Below are 24,770 nucleotides of genomic sequence, written 5' to 3' on the forward strand. Positions count from 1 at the left end.
CTCAGAAGAGACACGCGGGAAGCATCGTGTAAGAGAAAAACAAATGAAACGGGAGTTTCAGTGACCGCTAAGTCAATCACAAGTATTTTCCCACGCTAGGGGCTTGCCTACTAGTGATGGGAAATACTGGGGTCTATGGCCCATTCATTACAGTGGGGCTTCTACATGTAGTGCATAACCCCATGAAAATGAATGAATGGGCCATGGAAATGAGAGATCTGTTAACTTTGTTAAGTGCAGGGACAACTAACCACTGCCAACAACAATGCAGACTCCTATATGAACACATATAAGTATAGACCATACTTGCCTACTTTCTTCAGCTCCCTTCCGGGAGCCAGCCAGTGGAGGGGGGCGTAAGGGGGCGGGGCGGCCAAAATCGCGTCATTTCGGCCCCGCCCCCTGTGACGGCATGACGCCGCGATTCATCGGGAATCGCGGCGTTTGGGATCTAATTCTGCCCACTTCACTAGGAAGTGGGCACTTCCTAGTGAAGTGGGCAGAATTCGGGAGATTGCCACACTCGCCCGGGAGTCCGGGAGACTCTCGCAAAATGCAGGAGTCTCCCGGACATTCCAGGAGAGTTGGCAAGTATAGTATAGACACATAGGGGCAGATTCAATTAGCCGCAAGGTCCCACAATGTCTCTGGAACAAACCGCGGAGACACATCGCCTCAATGTTTTTGCTCAAATCTTCGCTCATTTCACCCCACGTTTCATAGAGGTGCGAGGCGAAAATGAGCCTAGATTTGTATTGTATTGTATTATATTTTCAAGAACAAACATTAACACAAAATTCACAGGTTATTCTGGTGAGTATTATCAAGGCTGCAATCGTGAATTCCCTGTTGAACAAAAACATTTTTGCACTATTTTGTGAATATGGCCCAGTGTCCATAACTTTATGCCAAAAGCCACCTGTGTATCTTTAACAAGCAATGAAATGTTAATATGTAGGTTCACTAGTAGAAGTAGAAATTGTTGTTACATAATAGTACGATGGTGTACATGATATTATTATTAACATTGGGGAATATGAAAACTGGAAAAGGTAAAAGTTGATTTTTGCTTTTATTTTCAAAACTACACTAGAAAAATGGCTGAATCTATGAGCAATGCCACCCTGTTCTCTTTCGTTCCATCCATTGTTTTTCTTTTTTGTACGTTCTCTATTTATAGCAGTTTTCTTTACATAGTAAAGATAAAAATAGGGGAAAGCAAGGACGTACAGGCAGGGTGAATCTGTCAAAATTTTAAAGGTTATGCAGTTGTAAATTTGTCCAATGCAAAGTTCAAGTTTACGCCTGACTACAAAAATTGTATATTGGTACAGTGTAAATATATAATTTTGCACCGTGGCAAATCTATATTGAGCCGCTGGGTGGGAATGGGGGGCTTAGTTTAAAACGTGTGGGGACAGATTGGTGCAATGTGCAAAGGCATCTTGTATTTTCCCTACATGTAAAAAAAACCAAAATTATTTGCAACCCTTATATCGCAACATGGTTTGCCCAGTGCAGATTTGCACCTTTTAAGCTGGATTCACTCCTGTCTTTCTTTACCTGAGGCCCTTTTACTCCAGAAGAAGGAATCCCCAGGAATTAAGAAGTGCCAAATTTTGACATTGGCATATAAAAGTTCTCTTCTCTATCATTGATTTTGGGAGTTATTCTTTCAATGAACCTAAGTTTTTGAACAGTTGGAATCCACACACTTTGGTACTAGGGATGGCATCAGATGGCCGGGGGCTCGTGATCCCTGCTTTCTCTGCGTTTAGGAGATGAGAGAGGACCCTCTTCTTATAATTGGAAATCAAATTGGGGTTGAGATGTAACTGTAAGAATTGGGGTGTAACTCTGTTTCCTCAAGAGCTGCACAAACCAGAATACTCAGAGGAGATAAGAGAGGATGTCCAAAAGATATGGAAAACTGTTCCCTTGGCCGCACCGCGTCCCCAGCGCCTACCACTGACAGAACGTAAGGCTCTATGTATCGTACGGGCTCTTGTACCATCCAGACGCAATTTTATAGTTGGTTCCTTGTGTCTTGTAAATAATGGAGCATTTGGTAGTTAGCTTAAATATTCTATACCATTGGGCCTCCAAGTGAGATCTACCCAAGTCATAGAGTAGATGGGTTGTTTCCCATGAAGAGTGGTAAGTATAGTTTTGTTATTACATAGAAATGGAATCTCCTGGCGCTATATAAATAAATGATGATGATGATGACAACATGGGATTTTGGATTGTTCATTGAACATAGATGCTCTATTCTGGTCAGGAGCTTGGTCCGGTTTGGAGAAGGGACGAGACTCCCTATGAAGTATGTATATACAAGTCTACCTAGCACAAAGTTGCTATTGGAACCTGGAAGTGTCACTTCCTCCTGAATGTATCCCCCTCCATCTCACATCGAAGGCCGTCACGTGTGGTTTCTTCCATAAAATCCTGCATAGTCTGACTTTCCAATCCTGGTGTGAACATGGCATTGACCACGATAGAGGGACCTAGTGTGACAGACAATAATGGTAGAAGTTTTAAGTAGTTTTAAATATCTTGTATTTTAATCCATAATTTATGTTAGGACTTGACTTCCAATCTAGAGTCTTTGTTAGGTTCATGACTTGGTAATACACTAGGAGATGTGGAATTACAAACCCTTCATGATCAGTGGGCCTGGTTAGGAGAGGAAAAACTCAAACTAGACTGTTTATTGGCCCAGATAAAACTTTGCAACATCTTCTGGAGGGAGTGAAAGAACGAGTACAGAATCGCCTCCCATTGTTTTATTATCTAAACTTTTTTTATTTTTATTTTCACAAATAGAAAATTAGAAACTCATGACCCCAGTGCTGTGAGGCAGCAGTGCTAACCACCAAGCCACATATGCATGTCCGTACTCAACAAGCAGCGGATCTAAAGAGAAGTCTGTTGTTGAATGCAGGTCTATAGATATCTTCTTTTTTTCCCTCTAAGTTGACCAATACCTCAATTCCTCAGCACCTTCTCTTTTGTTCTTTTATACTGAATGTAATTCATATTTATGGACGATTATAAAAACGGACACAGAGGAGAAATGTTGGTGTACTCGCCAACTGTTTAAATTCTCCCGTCACTGTCCTGACTTCTTTGGCAAAAATTTGTAGGTGGCGCTGTTTCCAATCAGGGCTGTGATTGGGCAGATCAGAAGTGTGGTCTTAAGCGTTTGTCAACAGCTATGCTTTAAGAAATCCGTGGCTGCCAGTCTGTGCAGCTAGGACAGCATTCTGTAAGTCACAGCGAGTTACCAGAATGTGCTATAAATTGTAGTTAACCAACAGATGACATTGAGGGTTTTATACTAACATTGCTCAAATAAACAAATCACCAATCATAGGCAGCCCCAATGTCTTCTAACTCTCATTATTTAAGCCATGAATGAGTCTAAATTGTGTAGTATTTTAGGAGAAAATCCAGAAACGTTTTATTCAATGGCAGAGTTGGTTCTATAATGGCTGGAGGCCGGACTCTGATGTACATTTAGGCGAAATGCGGGAGTCTCCCGGACATTCCGGGAGAGTTGGCAAGTATGGTTTAATACTGACTGTTTTTTCATGTAGCACACACATACTTGATAGCTTATTTGTACACTGAAATTTAAACTAATTTGCACCCCTTGCATTGTAACATGTTTTTTTCCAGGAGACTGAAATAAGAAGTTTCTTAAGTTAAGATCCTTAATGAATCAGGCCCTTAGACTTTTGCACAGTGCGCTTCTGTAGATGTTTACACTTCTCTGTGAAACTAGACGCGCTTCTAGATCGCAGAGGTATCTACCAGAAACGGGGGAGCAGGAGTGCACCTTGGTGTGCGCAGGACGGACTATCTAGACACCCCGCAATACAGTGCGAATGTCTGGTCGCCATGGTTTTGGCGTAGATTGTGGCCTTGAACAATGTTCTAAATTAAATTAGTATAATCCTCAAAGCCGTCACAATGTCCCAAACACCTGATTTTAGGAAGCAACAAAGTGCAGGGGACAATTATTTGTTATATTTGTTTTCTATGGGAAAGCTGAGTTTCTTAAGGGATTTGAATTCATGAAAAATCCTCAGACGCCAGTTGGACAACCTCAATTCTATTGCAAACATAATAAAAGACCATCTCTTCTTGTATTAAAGGGATTGATGCTAAAACATAATTTATTTTAAAATGTTTATTTTATTGCAAACCTCCAAAACAATGGTACTCCCATGAGTGAGAGTTGCTTTGTTCAAATATCACTGCGAATGTTCTGCCAAGTTCCACGATGCCCAGAAGTTACTGTAACTGTTCATTTTACCTCCACCATGTGAACGAAATAACGTTCAGCACCTTTTGTTACAATAAGGGCATGAATTAGGGATACTCTCCTTTGTAGGGTGTCTGGAGTATATACTAATAGCTGCATGAATAGCCTGTTAGGCCGGGATTGTTGAGCAGCTGAAGACGTGTGTTACACATTGTATCAGGGGACACGGCATGAGCTGCACCTTGCACAAAAATGGACACAAATATTATTTTTAGTCGGCAAACAGCCTGATGGGTTTTTTTTTTTCTCTCTTTCCATTCAGAAGCCATCAGAAAGGTGAGGAGCGTTTTTTCCCTTTGTGTTTACTTTGTTTCAGCTCAGCCTGAAAAGCACAAATTCTAGGTGAAAAGTGTCCGTTGTCAGAGTGTTTACCTTGTGGGTCTGGTTCCAGGTCAGTGGCAGAGTAATCACCCGCCTGGGTCTCTCTGTTCCACTTAACAGTGCAGCTCTGCCTGTGTTTGCTGCAGCTTACAGCGGTTAGGGCCACACAGCAGCTGTCACCCCCTGTGCCCATAAACGTGGGGACACCAATACTGGCTCATTTAGTGCACAGTAAGAAATGGGGACTGTCACGCTGAACCCAGCCTGCAGTACGATGCACCGCAGATTACTGGTCACACTTGTGATAACATATTTTACACGTCTCCTCCCTGCCGGAGAACCACAGGCAAAGGGCAAAGTTCTCTACAAACAACTCTCCATGTGCAGTATCGAGTACAGGACACAGAGTAACTGAGCAACAACACAGACTGTTGCCCTGGGAAACTATTGTGCAACAAAAATACAATTGTAAGCATTTTTCTGGGAGGGGGACAAATCTAGATAGATTTAGGTGGCAGTAAAACTTGAGTCATCGTGACCCCTCCCCCTGTTTCGCACAGGTAGCGATTTGCATCATCAGGATCCTCCCACTGATGCAAATCCTGCCCTCCTGCAGCAGAGGCGGGGCCTGATGGCATAAATTGCGTGATAAAGGCCCCACCCACTCACAAGAGAAGCAGTCTCTGGGTGGGAGTGGGGCTATTATTGTTCGGGATTCTCCTGGACATTCTGGTAGAGTAGACAAGTATGACACAGAGTAGAGGCCATATTGTGGGTTGAGCCACTGTTTATTCACTGTGAACTGGTGGCTTCATTGAGGCACAATAAGCATGTTGGTTGATATTTGCACCTATGCTACGTCACGTCCACCGGGGTCTTACCAGGCAATATTGATGGTTGGTGCCTCATGCCTCGTTGGCATCGGTAGCTCCCAGTGAATTGAATATTGGTACAGGCCGCAAAGCGGCTGCCTTCACCATGGGTGGACGACAGATCCACTCTAAGTGTTACTGTATGTTGAAAATGTTTAATCACAATGTTTATGAATAGTTTTTATTGTTTTAGTATGATCTGTGTTTAGCCTGTGTTTTTTATAGGCTACATGTGTTACTGGTTATAGGAGGGGTTTAGGGGAGAACTAAAAGCATAGATGACACCGTACAATAGAGGAGAGATATCGCTAAACCACCAAAGTTTTTCTAAATTTTGAATTGCAAAAATAACATTAGATGCAGGGGCAAACGCAGGATTTGTAGAGGGGGGTTTCCACACCACGCCGCCAGTGGGCAAGACCAGCAGGCATGGGGGTGTGGCTATAATTTTAGACAGTGCTTGGCTGCTCTCCAACTCTTCCTATCCCCATAATATACATGGGCAATGCTGCATGCACTACTGTTAGGTACACACAGCTCTCCCTTTTCAAGCAGAGCTGTGTGGAGCAGGAGTAGGGTCCAGCCACCTCAATTGTACAGTGCCCAGGCTTGGATGGGGGGGGGGGGGGGTTCCAGGCACTAGGAAACCCCCCCTCGGTTTGCCTATATGATGATGCAGGTAACCTTGCATGATGAGCATAATTCTCCACCACAATCATTTACCTAAGAATACCATCTGTAACCTGAGGTGCCATCAATGTGGGCACTAGTCTAGGTGTCCTAGATTAAATGACTAGACTAGATTGCTGCAATAGATGTGCAGCAATGTCCGCTCATGTACAGCAGGGTCTTATCAGTCCACGTTGACGGTATTATTACCGTCTCTCCAACCCTCTGCCCTCTGTCTCCTCTCGCTTCTCTCCGCTCCCCTCAGTGACTCTTTACCTGTCATCCGTGCCCACCCTCTTGTGCCATAGTTACCTGCCTGTACTCCCTTTTCCCCTCCCTCTCTTTCTTGCTGTGACTGAGCCCGCAGAGTTATAGTGCTTACTGTTACTTGTACTGTGCTGTTTCACCTTGTACTGTGCCATTGTTTGTCCTTGTACGGTGCTAAGGATACTTTGTGGCGCCCTATAAATAAAAATTAATAATTATAATTATTAGCTGAGGTATTATTGACCGTCCTCTATTCTCCAACGTTTTTGTAGTAAAGGTTTTTCATGTACAGATGTTCAGGACTGATGGCATACTAGGTCATTCTAGCCCACAGCCTGGTCTACCTGATTAAGCAGACACTCCATGCTCCTGCCTAGAGGAAGCTGTGGTTAATATAATGTGTGATGGACACAATGATTCCTTTTACACTGTGGTTTGATGGACACGAGCACTCTCTGACCCTTTACCAGTTACATAGGGATCCTAGTGGGAAAGTAACATAGACTACCCCTTGGGGTCCCAAGGTTTTACTCTTTCCATCCTTTGACGCTAGGGTGGCAAGGAGCACCCTGGAGCTTTTAGTATGCCACTGAGTCATCTTCGAATGCAAGTTAATTTACATGTGTTAGCGCGTGCCAGAACGGGACTTACGCCAGTGAAGGCAGATGCACGCAATTCATGGTCACACGCAAATTACACTTCCGCCTGCCTATGATATGAAGGGCGGAATGGGAGTGGGAAGGGGAGGACTAACGTAGCCAATGTACAGTAAGGGCGTGACAAGGGGGAGCATACGCAAATCCGTCCAATTCAAGCTCTGGACATCTCTTAGGTACATGGTTTTTTTTAGCAGTATCGCTTGCACCGGCTACAGGGTGGGTGTAAGTGCCGACTGATAGTGATGATAGTATGTCTAGAACATGTGTTTGCAAGTAAGAGAAACTATAAATATGTATTTTATGTACAACACACGTTAAGCATATCCTGATTTATGTATTTACTGTAAAAAAAAACAGAGAAAAAACACTAAAAAAAACACAAATTTGTTCTTATTAATGATTATATTATTAGGAGTTGTACATTTATTTTATATAATTATATTTTTTTGCACGCGTTCTGACGTTACTTTATATTGCACATATGCATGGTGCGTATCCTGTGTTCTGTCTGTTCACATACGGCAAATAACGTAGAGCCAGATACATTTCTTGAGATCCACTTGAAGTTGTAATACAGCCACATAAATACTAGTTAGGTGCGTTCTACAAAACAAAAAACATGTGTTTTAAAAAACAAAAAACATGCGCGTTGCGTTCACATTGCATTTGAAGATGAAATGGGCCCAGTGGTGGGGACATACTGCCCTTTAATCATTAAATATAATAATGGCGTTGTTAATCGTGACGATGCATCAATGTTTTCTTAGTTTTTAAAATAAGGAATTCATTTGTGTAAGACACCTCCGAACTAAAGAGTCCTCTCATCCAATGTGCTGAATTTAAAGTTAAATAGCTCAAAACAAAAAAGTGGGTATTTATGAAGATAATATGGGAGCGATGCATACCCTACCTTACGTTATATGGATATTAGAAATCAAAGGGAGTTCTGCAACTATTTTTACAGGCACTAATAGGCGATGGATTATTCCTTATGATACACAAGTTTTTCCAATGAACACAGAAGCAATGACATCAGAGCTAATAGCAACCATTAATGATTCATTTGATTTGGCCCTGGCAGAAAGCGTTCCAAGCTGGCTGTGCCCTGATTGCACGCCCTGATTGGAGATGGGCACAGTTTCTCCCGTAATCTAAAACGTCGTGTTCTAGGTATCGATCGCTGGCTTAGATTCCTCCGCGTAATCTCATAACAGATCCAGCTGGACTTTTGAACCTCAATCAAGAGTTGACGATGTGAAGGGTGTTAGTATGTGTGACTGTGGGGTTACTAGGAGGAACTCCACCTTTAAATAAAGAGTAAACATTGGGCTGCATTCCAACTGCATCAGTCAACACTAGGGTGGGAAGGAGCAAGGAGCTGACCTATTAACCCATCCCTGACAGGGGCTGGGGGCAGAAACATACAATATCTATCCTACGAAAAAGCTATCTATTTCTCTGGCACAAGAAGGGAGAGGAATTGAGAAAGATAGGTGTGTGTATAACCTAAATACTTATTTGCTGATCTAACATTGAAATAGATCAATCGTTGTCAAGTTGTAAGCATTGACCACTGTCTTGCTGACTTTTGAGAACTGGTTCTAGGGAACCTATTTATTTAGTAAGCAGCAAAAACTAAGATTTCCTACATAGGGCTCATATCGGAAACAGGGATATATTACACAAGGCACCAACCCATAAAAGCATAGATGCCATTTCAAGACCTATAGGGTCGTACATCTGTAAGTTTTGTGTTTTTTTTTTTTTTTTTTTTTTGCGTAATCTATGCATTTTTGTACTACGCCACGAAAACGCATAGACCTATCCGTCTGTGTGTAGACTTTTTTGCATTTGGCTGGCTTGTGTCTCCTCACACCTTGGGAGGAGGAATGGGGTCAGACAAGTGTAAGTTGAATAAAGTAGAGATATGTTGACGTAATTGTGACGCAATAATACGGGAACGCGTTTGCAGATACACTGTCATGATGACTACCTGCAATAGGATCTAGATGCTTCTGATGGGCTGATTGTGTGTTGACCTCTCTAGCTGATAATACTTCATTCACAGCAAGGTGTAATATGAATGCGCTGAGTGTAAATCAATATATTATGTGGAAATCGGGTATACTCATATATGCTACATAACCGTAATTTTATTAAAAAACGATACATAAAAACCCATTAGACACGAAGGGGGAGATTCAGTTCAGCGCACACAGTCCTCGGAGGCAGACTGCGCTGATGTTGAGGTTGGAATCGACAGTCATATTTTCTCACGTCCCTTAGAGGTGCGATGGAAAAAGCAGAGGCCCCTTTCTGTAACTTCCGGCAATGTGTGTGGGATATTGTGGCCAATTGAGTCAACCCAAATATCAGATTTAAACCACCTATAGCAAATATTGTGCATATAAGTAACTAACATCAGGGGGTAAATGTATCAAGCTGAGAGTTTTCCGGAGGGTTTGAAAAAACAATCAGATTCTAGCTATCATTTATGTAGTACATTCTGCAAAATGATAGCTAGAATCTGATTGGTTGCTATAGGCAACATCTCCACTTTTCAAACCCGCCAGAAAACTCTCAGCTTGATACATTTACCCCCAGGTCCAAAGAAAAGTCACTTGTATGACATAAATCCACGAAAAAGAAGTCGGTCAAATGACCAAATATAGGATCAGTATTTCAAACTTATCCCAAAAACTCTTTTGTCCAATCTCTAGATTAAAATGGCTGGTATCGACCTCTCCAATATAATATCGATAATAATACTGAGCCTATATGTTTCCTTTTCCATTTATAAGAAGTTTTTCTGTGGTCGGTTGATATGCCGAAAGAGTTTATCATTGTGAAAGGAGAATATCAAACCGTTCCATAAAATGTTCCCTTCTTGATTGATTTAAAGAGCCCTACACAGAGCAGAAGCTGCCATTGTTTGGGCTGAAGCAGTATTAAAAGGAATACAGCCTATAGTATCTCTAGGAACCAGAGAATATTGGTCATGAAGACCCTCAATGATGTGATTGGTTCATAGTTAATGTATAAGGGACAAGTTCTTGGATCACGGTTCAGCACAAAAATGTAGCATTCATACTCTTCATGCAAACAAAATTGCTTCTTTACTGTATCATTGATACATTCTGTGCATGTATCATTTAAAAATGATTATTTAATAAATACCTTTAGCTAATTTTACCCACAAGAGAGTTGTAGATATTCAGATTATGAAATATTCTGGTACTTTAAATTTTGCTTAATGATTGCAGAGTACAGATACCAGAGATTGGGGAAGAAATGATATATAACATTTTGTTATACTGTTATATTTGTGAATAAATTGCATGATCTGGGTGTCACATTTTTATTGACCTGCAGGAAATCTTACTGTTGTGTCCTTTAAAACGTGTTTGATGTCAGAACATCTATTTGCACTGCTTTGAAAGTGCTTTTAGATTGGCTGGGGAATATTTTAGACTTCAGTTCAAAATCATTGATATTCTGCCATGTTATGTTGAATATAGACTAGAATAATTCATTCCATGTTATGTCAAACAAAAGGTAAAGATTTATTTTTTTTAAAGTGTTTATTAGTGGATAACTAGTATATTTTTCCTCGGATAGGTACCACCTCTAATGAAAAGGAAATGCGGATGATTTGTAAGTGGGGTTAATTGTTCATTTAATACTGACCCGAGATCCCCCGTTCTGCATATTTGGTGGGGTTGTTAGTTGATGCCAGTTGAAATTGGTAGAATACATTTCGGCTTTACCAAAGTATCAGAGTTATGTGACAATGGATTGTATCTCCGCATCCCTGTGCAGGAATAAATTGTGCGTTTTTGTTTATTCCGCTACATTAGATCAGATTCGTTCCTATTGCGATGATCTCAAGAAATGTAGAAAGTGGAAGTCACACTGAGGACATTATTAGATTGTGACATGTTCAACATAACCTTGTAGATACAGGCAGGAATGCAGACAAGTCTCTGGGCACAGGAAATGGGCTCAAGCCTTTATCTGCTATAACAATTCTGTGTTTCTGTGCTGGGGAAGAGGTGAGGAGAACAGAACTGACGCAGGGACCTGCTGTGCGATTTCACTTGTATATAATAGGGCACACAATGTCTGTAACGGGATGTCTCTACAGCAGATGCTGGGACAATATACCGGTAGTCCAAATACCATTTATGAACTCTTTCGTATATGTGTATATATATATATATATATATATATATATATATATATATATATATATATATATATATATATATATATATATATATACTTCTAAACCAGGCGCTTATGCTGCTGATGTGGGCACATCTCTAGGTTTACACTAGTCTGCTTATGGGCAGAAATATTCTTGTTTTCGGTTACCTTTGTTTTTAAGAGTAATTTACTCCTATTTTGCATCCAACTCTGCATCGGACCAGAAGCTGACTGCAAGTTAGGATGCTCACAGCCTCCTGGATGCCACAACAGTCATCCTAGTCACCTCTTGATAGCCAGCGGTCTATGCACTTATGTGCTGCTCACACTAAGGGGCATATTCAATTGTTGTCGAAAACGCCAAAAATCTTGCGTCGAGCGCACTATTACCGTTATTACAGTAGTTTTCTTGCTGGATTTCAGCTCGCAGTTCCCTGAGCCACGAGCTGAAATCCAGCTTACTATTACCGTAATAACGGTAATAGTTTTAACGCCGCGGGATATTCAAACAATTGAATATGCCCCTAACAGTGCTTTTGCCCAAGCGACACCATCTGTTTCCAGTTTGGCTGCATAAATAGGCGGCTAAACCGGACAGCGTTCCAGCCAGGCGGCACCCAAACGCATTGTTACTGTTATTAAAAGTCTACTGAAATTACCAGTAACAAAATTAAGAGTATTGGGAGCAGGGGCGGGCTGGGCAGGGGGGTAGGGGGGCATCGGTCCCCCGGGCCACTCAGTCTGGCCCAGGGGCAGATCTAGACTTTATGTTTAGGGGGGCGATTTTGCATAATCACGCCCCTCCTTTGCTCTGATTGGCTGGCCCGCGTTAAACCCCGTCTTCCGCCCGCGATTGGCCCCGCCCCCTCCCGTTGTGATCGCCGGCTGGGACCACTCTGATTGGCTGGCCCACATTTAGCCCCGCCCTCCCCGTTTGGATCGGCTGGGACCTAGCTTTTTGCTGCTAGGGGGGGCGAATGCCCCAATCGCCCCCCCCCCCTGGATCCGCCACTGGTCTGGCCCCTGTTTTGGCCAGGCCCCCCCTGGGTGGATGTCAAATTTCGTTAATATTATCGGCGGCCGTATCACATGACACGCGATGCGGCCGCTTCATCAATGACGTGGCCGCATCGCGTGTCCTGTGATGCGGCCGCCTGTGCGCTCCCCAGGCTGAGATTTGCCAGCCCGCGCCTGATTGGGAGGCTGTATTGACAATACAGGTTATCTATACGGACGTCTAGGGCAGCAATTTCCAGGGGATCACATACAGTAATTTACTAGTCCTTTAAAAATCATCTAATTTTCCCAGTCAAAATAATAGAGCAGACTATGTTGATAGGGACATTAGCATGCAGGGTACACAAATACTTACAACAAGGTCATCTACAACAACGCTAATTACAGCCCAGAGTACCCAGTGATCCATGCAGAGCGGTTCCTGTTTCGCACAGTTCTGAAAATATGACGAGTGTCCCAAAAACCGTCTACATGGGTCAGTCACTGTGCACTTTTTTTTTTCTGATCTTAATATTTTTATTTCCATTATACCAAAAGAATTTACATTGCTGAGTGTCTCCTGCTCTGTGCTGTGTTTGTAGATGACCACAGCCAGTGGTCATTCATATGAAGCAGTTGTACTTGGGACTATCTCACTTCCTGGACAGTGGTCCGGATGTGTTATCAAACAAGGAACTGATTCTCTCTGCAGCTGTGTTTGACTTACACTCCTGAGCCTTGATAAGATTATGTGCAGAGGTAAGATTCTTCACCTTTGGTTAGGGCCAAACCTGATGCAACCAATCTCCTGTTAGACCGCTGGTAGAACATTTTATGAGGCACTGTGAGGAGGCAACGTTGACTTTAATGAACGCTGAAGATTTTACCTCCCAGGAAAAAAAAAACACATTATAGATAGAACAGATCTCAAGTGCACTTGTTGGGTCCAGCAGCATTTGCAGCAGGCATATGTCAGCCATAGAAATTGTGTATATTTATGCCCGTAAATATGGACAGATGCTGTTTAACAGTGTTAGTAGTAAATGCCAATGTCGCATTACTCTATTTGTACACGATTTATTAATATATGTGAATTTTAAGTAGTGTCATATACACAAGTTTTTATTTTTTTTTATTTTTTTAAGAGCAATTTACCGTGGCAGCACGGTGGCTCAGTGGTTAGCACTTCTGCCTCACAACACTGAGGTCATGAGTTCAATTCCCGACTATGGCCTTATCTGTGTGGAGTTTGTATGTTCTCCCTGTGTTTGCGTGGGTTTCCTCTGGGTGCTCCGGTCTCCTCCCACACTCCAAAAACATACTGGTAGACAGAGAAAGACTCAATTTTGATAGCAGCCAATGAACCTGTGTGTGTGTCTGTGTGGGTGTGTGTTAGGGAATTTAGACTGTAAGCTCCAATGGGGCAGGGATTGATGTGAACGAGTTCTCTGTACAGCGCTGCGGAATCAGTGGCGCTATATAAATAAATGGTGATGATGATGATATTTTACCTCCAACTCTGCATAAGCCCCATGTACAGCTAATGCACGTTACCCGTATATAATTTTATATATGTATAATGTTTTAGCATGAACATAGTGTCACAAGCTGTGTGTGCTCACCACAAAATCCAACTGAGATAATACTTCAGTGGAAGTCCGTGGTCCAGGCATTTTACAACATTTTTGTGCGTGTATAGAGGCAGTGGCAGAACTACCATTGGTGCAGCAAGTGGGATGCATCGAGACCCATGGAGATAATGGGGCCCGCTGCATGGGGAATTAGTGAGCCGAGGGCCCCGGTTCTCCCCTTCCCTGCTTCCCTGCAACGGGGCCCACAGCTCGCTAGTTCTGCCTCAGTATAGAGGTATCACAATCTTTTATTAAAAGTCCTAATATTCAGAAAATAAAATCTGACACCTTGATGTTACACCATGATATCCCCATCATTCATGTCTACTGAACAAACTGCAATAATATCATTATATACCTTGGTCCTTATAAGTGAAACACTGACAAATCCCTAATCTGCAGCCACTTCCCACCCTTGTACAGTTAGACGTCTCATAGTACGCACCAAACATTTGCACTATGCACAGCGCACCTCCTAGAAAAATTTTTCCGCATACCGTATTGATCTGTTTAGGTCTAAAAAAAAATAAGGCTCCCAGCACAGCCGGGAACGTGGGTTTTATTTAGGGAACTGTCCACAGTGACCGAATGATCATGAAACGTTTAACTTTTTATTTATTTTTTTCACGCTGTAGATATTGAGTAGGGGTACCTCTCAGACACTTGTTATACAAGATGTTTACACCGCTCCCCTGTGTCATTCCTTTTAATGCCGGGAAGTGAGATCAGACTGAGCAGTGGTGACTAATTCCCACATTATCTCCATGTTTCTGGAATTACCCAGTGTGTTGGGCTAGGCCGGGATGTCTGTTTACCTGACGGTTACCTCACAGGGAGACAGGTTGTGGGGTCGCTAACAGAGTACTAATGGCGACTGTTTGTGTGTTTTTGTTTCTTTGTCCTATGCAGCTCATTGTCACATTTTTGGTTTGTAAACATTACGGCATGGGATGAAATATTAATGAAGCATCTATATTTTATAAGTGTGGCCGCGTGAAGGCAGACAGAGGCTCCTGCGCTGCCCCGATGCTGGCACTGACGGCTTATCCCAGGAGGGAGATAAAACAATCTATTAGGCCGATCTCTCCATCCTGACAGCATTGAATAGAAGAATGTTTTTACTTCTACTGTGTATCAGCCATATTAGCTGCAGAACAGGTATATGAAGGAATAATTTAAGTTTATTTTGTCCAAGGGTCACCTATTGCGCCTCTCCAGCCCTCTCTTCCCCCCTGATCCGACTGTCTGTCCACCTGCATCATTTAAACATTAAAACTATATTAAATAGACCGTATCCGCCTACTACTAGTTAAACTGCGCACAGGAAGTCCGTTCAGGGAATACCCCGCCCTGCTGACATTTGAACTGTAGAAGTTTGAATGTAAACTCTGTAGTCAGCAGAATGGTTGCGCAGCTGCTTGTGAAAGCCTTGTGTCAATTGTCGGCATCAGTGTCTCCTCAACTATTCAGGTCTTGGACTTCAGACTTCTTTGGGTCTGTTATTTGGGAAAAGGGGTTTTATTTAGGGGGGGGGAAATAATCTTACAGGACAGAAAACCAGGACAGCTCTGTGATATGCATATGGGCAGCACGGTGGCTCAGTGGTTAGCACTTCTGCCTCACAGCACTGGGGTCATGAGTTCGATTTCAGACCATGGCTTTATCTGTGTGGAGTTTGTATGTTCTCCCTGTGTTTGCGTGGGTTTCCTCCGGGTGCTCCAGTTTCCTCCCACACTCCAAAAACATACTGGTAGGTTAATTGGCTGCTATCAAATTTCCCTTAGTCTCTCTCGGTCTGTGTGTGTGTGTGTGTGTGTATGTTATGGGATTTAGACTGTAAGCTTCAATGGGACAGGGACTGATCTGAATGAGTTCTCTGTACAGCGCTGCGGAATCAGTGGCGCTATATAAATAAATAGATGATAATGATGATATGAATTTTGCTTGATCCATAGAGTAGGAAACCTCATGATTCCTTCATGGCTCCAGTCGCAGTAAGACCATTACAGGTATCATTCTGATCAGTCCATAGACAATGGTAGATTCCCAGCTCCAAAATCAAGATTTTACCGGGAGAATCCTGGCACATAGGAGGCGTAATCTCATATTTGTAAAATTTTTTTCCATATAAACCTTAAGCTGAAACCTCCATATTACGAGATGAGACGATTACACTGAGGCCTTCACGTGTCCCGATTTTCTAAGCAGAATCTTTTTCACTGGAATTACTTAACTCTAGAATGTTGTGTCCATCTATTCACATTACATGACCTCTCCATTTGAACTACTGCTGGAAAGAAGATTTATATTGGATTTTTAAAGGGAAAAACTGATTTTTATTTTGTATGTGGAATGTAAAGAAATAATCCTGTGATTAAAGAGACCAATCTCTGTGCCCTGTAGAAGACAAACTCCACTTATGGGGTAGACAGACCTCATTGGGGTAATGAGCCATCAGCTTTGTGCGGAGATATCTCAGACATCAGATATCCAATTATCAGCAGTCGTCATTAACATGTACAAAGATTCCATTGGGAACATAGAGGGCAAATGTTATGTGATCACAACTATGAGTAAGAACTTTGCAGTTAGTTTGGCATTGTGCGCAGAGTAACCCCAGGACGTAACGCCAACCACGTGCCAGGCAAAATTGACTTGTATTACATGACAAATGTCTGTGCGCTAGGACTGTAGCACTTGTGATTTGCTGAGTCTACTCCTAAGAATCAAACTACATTCCTCAGCGAATCGGACTGCAGCCGACACATGGGAAGGATAGGCCCTTTACTTTCACTAATTCTCTCCGTTTCTGCCGTCGATCTTGATACTGATCTTGAATAAATCTCCTATAGGAGCACATAGGTTTCCATAAGGTGAATACAGTTAGTATGATGCAGATATCAAACTGTGATTCAGAGTTCCCGACTGAGGGCAAATATCAGTATATTAAAAATTCACATGTATTTGTTGTTTATTAAATACACAGTTCTGATTTTATGTAACCTGTTTTGGTTTGTTGCCAGGCCATGATATATTATATATACTGTAGTTACCAACTGTGACAAAGTTGCAGAAGAGCGCCCCTTGTGAACTGTGCGGTACGACTACTCTTGTTCCGTTAGCTGGATGTAATGGGCATTATGTGTCTGGTGTGAGAGGTGTTTTATTGAAGAGCAGTAATTATGCAGTAGTAGCACTAGCAGACCTCACTGTAGCTACAGCCCCCCACCATAGTGTCCCTTGAAGTTGTATCGGAATGTTGGCAACAAATGATTTTCTTTGGTTAATAATGTTTCTATGTTGGGACTGGATGAAAGTATGCCTTTTTACAGATGACACCAAGATATGCCACAGGGTAGACACACCAGGGGGTAAATGTATTAACCTCCGGTTTCTTCAACTCCCGCGAGTTCGGCGCTTATATTTAAAGCAGCACTGCCTTGTAAAGGGAAGTTTCCCTTTACAAGGCAGCGCTCCTTTAAATTTACGCGCCGAAGACGCCGAACTCGCGGGAGTTGAAGAAACCGGAGGTTAAAACATTTACCCCCAGGAGGGGTAGAACAAATGATCGATGATCTAGGTAGAGAAGAGGAATGGTCAAGAGAGAACGGCAACTACAGTTTAATGTCAAAAAATGTAAAATCATGTACTTGGGTCTCAAACACAAAGGCTAAATATAGTATTATGGCACTATAATGGGAACTACTGAGGAGGAAAGGGATCTAGGAAATACATTACAGACAGTACAAAGAAGGGCAACTAAAATGGTGCATGGCCTACAGCACAAAACTTACCCGGAAAAACTAAAATAACTTCATATATCAAGGGTTATAACAAGATACAGAAGGGAAACATTCTACAAAGGAAGAGAAGTATTAGAACACGAGGACATGTACTGACACTGGAGGAAAGTTGGGTCAGAGGAAATGTGAGGAAAAACTACTTCACAGAAAGGGTAGTGGATGAGTGGAATAGCCTCCCATCAGAGGTGGTAGAGGCTGATACAGTAGAGCAGTTTAAACATGCTTGGGATAGACATAAGAATATCCTTAAAAAGAATAAGGGATCAAATAAGGTTTAAGGTTGCCATAGGTTAATAAAACAATGGGCAGACTAGATAGGTCAAGTGGTTCTTATCTGCCGTCAAATTCTATGTTTCTATGAATGAATCTTAGAAGCCAGGTTGCCAATGTTCTTGTTTTTTGTGAGCCCTTTCTATTGAGGTCAACATACATCACTCCTGGCTCCATAAACAGTGGTGCTGGGTCCTAGATTTGACTGGCTGGCTCCTGAATTCCTGATATATATATATATATATATATATATATATATATATATATATATATATATATATATATATATATATATATATATATATATATATATATATATATATTTATTTATTTTATTTCAATGCTGACACCCATTGTTCGTGTTGTATACCCTCTTAGGTGCCAGGTTCCCAATTATTTTGGTGGACACATGTCCCTTTCTCGTTGCACCCCTCTTTACTCATGTGCCTGGCTAGGCACACGCTATGCCCATCCAGAGTGACATCATCAGAATTCTATTTTTAAAGTCTTTCTTATCCTCTTTTCTTTGCCTGATTGACTGGCCGTGCTGTATTAAGCACACCTTGACCTTGATCCTGTAACCTCTACCAATTGTACCTGGCTTTCTACTGACTCCACATGAACTCAAGATGCCTTCAGCTGTTTACCACATATAATTCCTGTCCGTTGGCCTTGATAATGGCTCTCCCTTACTGTTGCTTATGATTGTACTTGGCAGCTGTCTAGTGGTGGTAGTTGGCACTCTTGCGGATGACTGGTGCCCATTAGTTTGCTGGTAGCGCACATTGTGTACACACTCTGTAGAATACACAGCACCTTACAAGGACAAAAACAATTAAGAGCAACAGCTAATTTAGAATTTAGAATGGGAAAGCGACCAAAGAGCTTACACTCGAATTGGAGGTATATACAGACAGAAGGGGTCTAAAGAACGCTAAACATTTAAGTTCTGATCAAAGTTGAAAGTACCTTAAGCATTACCATGATTAAGCTTTGCAACACTGTTAGCAATCTAGAAAGTAGAATTTCTGCTTAGATTTTGAAGACAGATGATTTGACATAAGAGGGTTAGATTTCCGTAGGTAAGAAACAAGAATAGTGAGGGATTTGTTTTCCTCTATCCCGCAGCTCATGTCTTCTCTTCTCTCTTGCAGCGCTGCAAAGACCGCCTGAACTCTTTAGCCATCTCTGTCATGAACCAGTGGCCTGGCATTAAATTGAGAGTGACCGAAGGCTGGGATGAAGACGGCCATCACTCTGATGAATCCTTACATTATGAAGGGCGAGCCGTGGACATCACCACTTCCGACAGGGACCGCAATAAATACGGGATGCTGGCTAGGCTGGCCGTGGAGGCCGGCTTCGACTGGGTCTACTATGAATCTAAAGCGCATATCCACTGCTCTGTGAAGTCAGGTAAGAGCTTTGCTCTGTAACTGCTTATACTATTTGAGATGTTGTGGAGTATTTAATGTATCATTTCTGGCAGAAAGACATTTAACTACTTGTCTAGCAATAATGTAAATTACTCCAATTACTGTGTTTATTATAATTGATCTATGTATAAGGCTGTCAGAATATAAACGTTTTAATGATCCATTTCTTAGGTTGCGTTTTATATGTGTACACCTTTTTGTGCAGTTTGCATTTTTGTTGACTATAATCCGACCGTATCTACCACTCTTTAGTAACGCTCGCTTTGTTAATAATAGGGTAGCACTCGATATTTCAGCGTAGAGGAAGGTATTAAAATTAAACTATACAAAATTGCTAGAATTCAATGTCTATGTAAGGGGTATCTAGCATTAATACGTGTGTAATGGGTATTGTGGAGTGACCTATATCCGTTCTACAATCTAGCAGCTGCCATTATGATATCTGAGATAGAAGAATATTCTATTATAATGCAAATATTTTCCACTGGTTGTCTATTTTGTTTTTAATCTGTGTACCACATCCCAGACAGACCTTGGTACTTACCTAGTTTACATATCAAAGTTAGAATGCAAAGCATTGCATGTTAGTTATGGTTGCTATGACATAATTGCCTATTATTTTGTGCACAGTTCCTCCAATCCATAGTCTACACAGAGCTGTTACCTTTAAGACTTGCCAGCCAATCAGACAAGCCCTGGCATTGTACTGCTGTAAGATAGAGAAGCACCAAAATCCTAATCAATGGTTCCTCTCTAATCGATAAAGCAGACAACACGCTGTCTATCTTAAGATATCAGGTTTTATTATATTCCAGGTATTATTCATCTCCGTAATTTACAAACGTTCATATATATATATATAGGGGTCTTTACACTCTAGTTCAATTAAGTTCATTAGGCTCTATATCGCATTTTGAGTCCTTATGGAGAAAGGTTAATATAAGTATAATAATAATGATTATTATATGGTATATATCGTCCCTTCACATGCTTAACTGATAATATGTATTAATTGTTTGCACATTTATTTTGTCAAATTGTTTCGCTTTACTCCGTTTACAAAGGGTATTGATGTATTTCTATTTAACGGTTCCTTCTGTACTGATTGTAACTGCAGGTAAACTGACCCATGTTAGTTTCCCGCTGTCCCAGGGTCCAACAATGCTAACAGCCAACACCTTTTGCCCAATAACACTTATAGTAATAATTGCATCTGTTATCCCAACTTAAAAGCAAGTTGAATATATAAACATAATTTCATATAGAGATGTGTTCGCCACCTCTTCAGTCCAACATCCGTGTGACAGGAGCCTCACATGACTATGCTGTGCTGTTTGAGGACCCTGCTCATTCCACTACCAACCTCTATCTGTATCTTCCTGCTGCCTCCATTCCCCTCCTGCAATCATGGTACTGTCTCTGCCAGATGCAGCCCTGTCCTCACTAACACATCACTCATCTCCTTATATACTCTGTGCTGCTGGGGGACCCTGCTCCTTATACTATATAATGCTCAGTCTGTATCTTCCTGCTGCCTTCATTCACCTCCTGCAATCATGGTACTGTCTCTGCCACATGCAGCCCTGTCCTCACTAACACATCACTCATCTCCTGATATACTCTGTGCTGCTGGGGGACCCTGCTCTTTCCACTATATAAATCTCAGTAGGTGGCTTCCTGCTGTCTCCATTCCCGTCCTCACATCATGTAACATGCAGCCCTGTCTTCACTAACATAATCACAAGAGTGAACAGGTCTCAAGAAATCAGCACACTATTCTCCTGAAATGTTCTGTGCTGCTGTGAGCATTTTAAAAATCACTTTGACAATATGTTGTTTTATAACTTGAAATTGTATTACTATGCACAGAGGCAAGTTATATATGTTCACCAGTATTTAAAGTTGCATTACACTTAGGAGCATCTCAGCTGTAAATACGGATGTAACTGACGTGCTAGTTAGTACTTACCTGGCCAGCAATAAACTTCTGCTTGATTTGTGGAGGCGCAAAAAAATATGGCCAAAAAAACCCAGGTAGGATGTAACGCTAACCCTACATACGTGTGCAGCCTTGGCGTGGCTAGCATCTATCTCCACATCTCTACTGCATTTCCCGTGAACGATCTCTAATTCGGCAATCGGATCGCAAAAGTGGCACAAGTGTTAGTGTTATATGACAATTATTATCTGACATGCAAACTTACAAAGCGCAAATCAGGCCCTTAGAGTGAGTCCATGTATGGAAATTGTATGTGAACATCCCATGTAACTTGGTTTATTATTTAGAACATTATGTGTATCATAGAAAGGTGATCATGTTCAGAGGGGGAGAGGGGGGGGGGGGCAGGGATGTGTTACATTATAAAAGATAATAGGACTGAAGTTCTGTAACAGCAACTGCACCAAATTTTTTAATTATACAAAATCTGCAGGACAACAACTTGGTCTCTTTCCCAAAGTTGTGCCAAGACTCTATTTGTTATTGACAGAGGTTACTGCGTTGCTTACTGTACCTCCCTTTCCTCTTGTGTGGAACAGAAGATCAATAATCAATCAATAATGTACTGTACTTTTCTTTGGGTGACCGGTAAATCACATATACAGCTCTGACGGAAAATACACTAAAATGTGAAGCCAAGTTAAATCACCTTTTAAAAATCCGACCGTTTCTCCAGAGTTACGATAATAACCGTGTGATATTAAAGCATTTTTATTGGTGGAACAATATAGACAGTGTCGAGTACAGGACTTCAACGTGGTGGGTGTGATCCAAATGTAAGACGTGTAGAATATGTATATTGAATTGTCATATTTTTAATATATGCATCATACATATAATACAGATGAGTATACGAATGCCAGAATGCATAATTATACAGTTTATTATTATTTTTATCATTGATTTTTAAAGAGCCACAGTGCTCCGCAGCACCGGACAGTGGGAGAAACAGGGACATACATAAAACAGGGACATACAATGTAGACACAGAAAATGCAGACAAGAAAACAGAACTTAGGGATGGTCGGTTTATATTCTTCCTGTCCTCTCTGGGTGCTACGAAACTACAAGCTCCAGCATGCTTTGCTATTCAATAGCCAGCTGATAGCTGACAAGGTATGCTGGGACTTGTAGTTTCACAACACCTAGAGAGCCGCAGGTTGGCCAACTCTGTATAGTACATATACAGTTTTAATGGAAGGACACTGGCCTGACTGGTATAAATGGTACTGCAATTTTTTCCATTTCTGTGATGGCATCTTTTGAACAATATTTATTATCTTGGGAGATTCCAGACACCTTTACTACCCCCCATCTCCTAAAAACACACAACAGATCTACGGTCTTGTGTTTTTAATGTACCTTCCATGCTATAATATTTCTGCACTGCAGGATATAGAGTGCAGAGCATCTGGTATCACAAGAGTGAAAGTCATATGAGATGCCGCAGGTCATGTGGTCTCATGACTTGGTACAATTATAAGTGGATTGTAGACCTGGTAATGGGTAATAAAGGAATGAATATAGAGCAGCTCCTACACTGCTATCAGCATTTAATAAGGAAACCGGGATAAAAATTGCACTAAGTCTTCCTGAAATTCCATAAGGCGGCAGTAGGAAGTTTTCTAATCTCTTCGAACAGCCCCGGGACGCCCTGTTACACGTTTTGTCACTTGCTAACTTCTAATTCCCATTTGCCTTGAGATTTCCTTTTGTAAAATTAAAAAACAAACATTCCACACACAAATATTTGCAGAGTAATCCGGCAGGGCTGGTGCAAAGCTCAGTAGACCATTCTAGACGTTTGCATAATGTGCCGTACCCCCCGGGGTTTGAGACTGGCGAGGCATAGGAGGAACGTCAGGTGTGCTTGTGGCAAATCTATATTACTGTGTGGACAGTCATAATACTAACCTGGAGGCAGCGGGTCTGATGCACAGTGGGAGGTATGCCGTCTGCAGAGCGAATCGCTCTGTGCATGATCAAAAAGTGGGCGAACGCATAGGGGCGGAAATGCAAAATTTTTCCGCGCTCCTTATTTTTTACTAAAGAGTAACTTACTCCCATTTTGCACCCAGCTCTGCATATACTGTGGGTGTAAGCATTTTTGGTTTATAGCCCACCAGTTTGCGATGTGAATAAGATGTTTTGCCCGCTGTAAAAAAAAAAAGTGGGACTATCCCATGAACAAAACAGGAGGGGGGACATATTCCAAAGTGATTCCCTGATGTTTGGGAAAAATATAACAGGGTTTTTGGAATAAAATTTGTGTTCCGGCTTTTTTACATCACACCTTGTGTTTGACATGTCCACTGCTATAGTAGTAACGAGTTTGCTGAAAGACATGGACACAAGAGCTGACAATCCAGTATGTGTGTGCTGAGTAGGTTTTTATTTTATTTTATGATGATCGTCGCAGGGGGAAAATGGTTGAAGACCCATCCCCCTTTTTGACCTGGTAAGTATATTTTGTTTTAACGTATTTACATATCATGGTTACGGCCCGCTGACTAGGGTGTGGCTTACGGCAAACTCTCTCTTTTCTCTACAGAGTACTCCGCAAGAGGGCATCCAGCCACCACCCCCAAGGACCAAGCCAGGAAATGTCCCGTAGACAAGAGCAGATCGGAGGTAGCGCGGGATCCGCACACTGACTGGAGAACCCAGGGGGCCGCCGATGTGCAAGTGGAGGGCGGTAATGACCATTGGGACAAACCCCCAAGGTGAGTGATGTGTCCTATCTGGAATTACTGACCTATAGGTCATTGGTGAACAGTGTGAGACCAAAAATAAATGCCCACCTGAAACCCATATTTACCATAATTCCAAAATGCCAAAGAAGAACAATAAAAAGGCAGAACATATATCACCATCGTCTGGACAGTGCTTACAAACATCACAAAACATGTAAGGTGGGGTACATGCTCTTATAGATTTTGGAGACAAACATACATTTTTGGCAACTATTACAGCACCCCCTCAGGAGAGAACGTTTTGAAGGAAGATATACAGGGGGTTTGGTTTAAAAAGAAAAACCTCTTAGGAGTATGGCCAATAGGATTTGCCAAACTGGGATTACCAACCTGTACTAGCCGTATGAGTCAGCAACACTAATACTGATGCTACATGAGACAGAGAAACATACGTTGCTGAAAGATTCTTATTCTGACGTATATAAAACCTGCTGTCTTGTAGGTAGAAGACATTCCAGAGGCACAAATACAATGAACTGGATTGGGGTAATGGATTACCATGATAAATACCATGTTACCATGCAATCTACACTGACACTTTTACTCCAGTTTATCACC

The 24,770-nt window shown here is 41.8% G+C and overlaps 1 protein-coding gene across 2 annotated transcripts in view; it reads left to right on the top strand.

Annotated features, from left to right (window-relative positions):
* IHH (Indian hedgehog signaling molecule) overlaps positions 1-24,770 on the top strand; it is a 53,239-nt gene that overhangs the window by 16,376 nt on the left and 12,093 nt on the right. The window contains exons 2-3 of one of the 2 annotated variants that reach the window (XM_075181031.1): positions 19,179-19,440; positions 24,011-24,182. In XM_075181031.1, coding sequence (XP_075037132.1) covers positions 19,179-19,440; positions 24,011-24,182 — 434 coding nt within the window. The remainder of the gene's footprint in view (positions 1-19,178; positions 19,441-24,010; positions 24,183-24,770) is intronic. The other variant, XM_075181030.1, reaches the window with a different exon arrangement.

The sequence above is a fragment of the Mixophyes fleayi genome, chromosome 7, assembly GCF_038048845.1.
Source record: "Mixophyes fleayi isolate aMixFle1 chromosome 7, aMixFle1.hap1, whole genome shotgun sequence".
NCBI lineage: Eukaryota > Metazoa > Chordata > Amphibia > Anura > Limnodynastidae > Mixophyes > Mixophyes fleayi.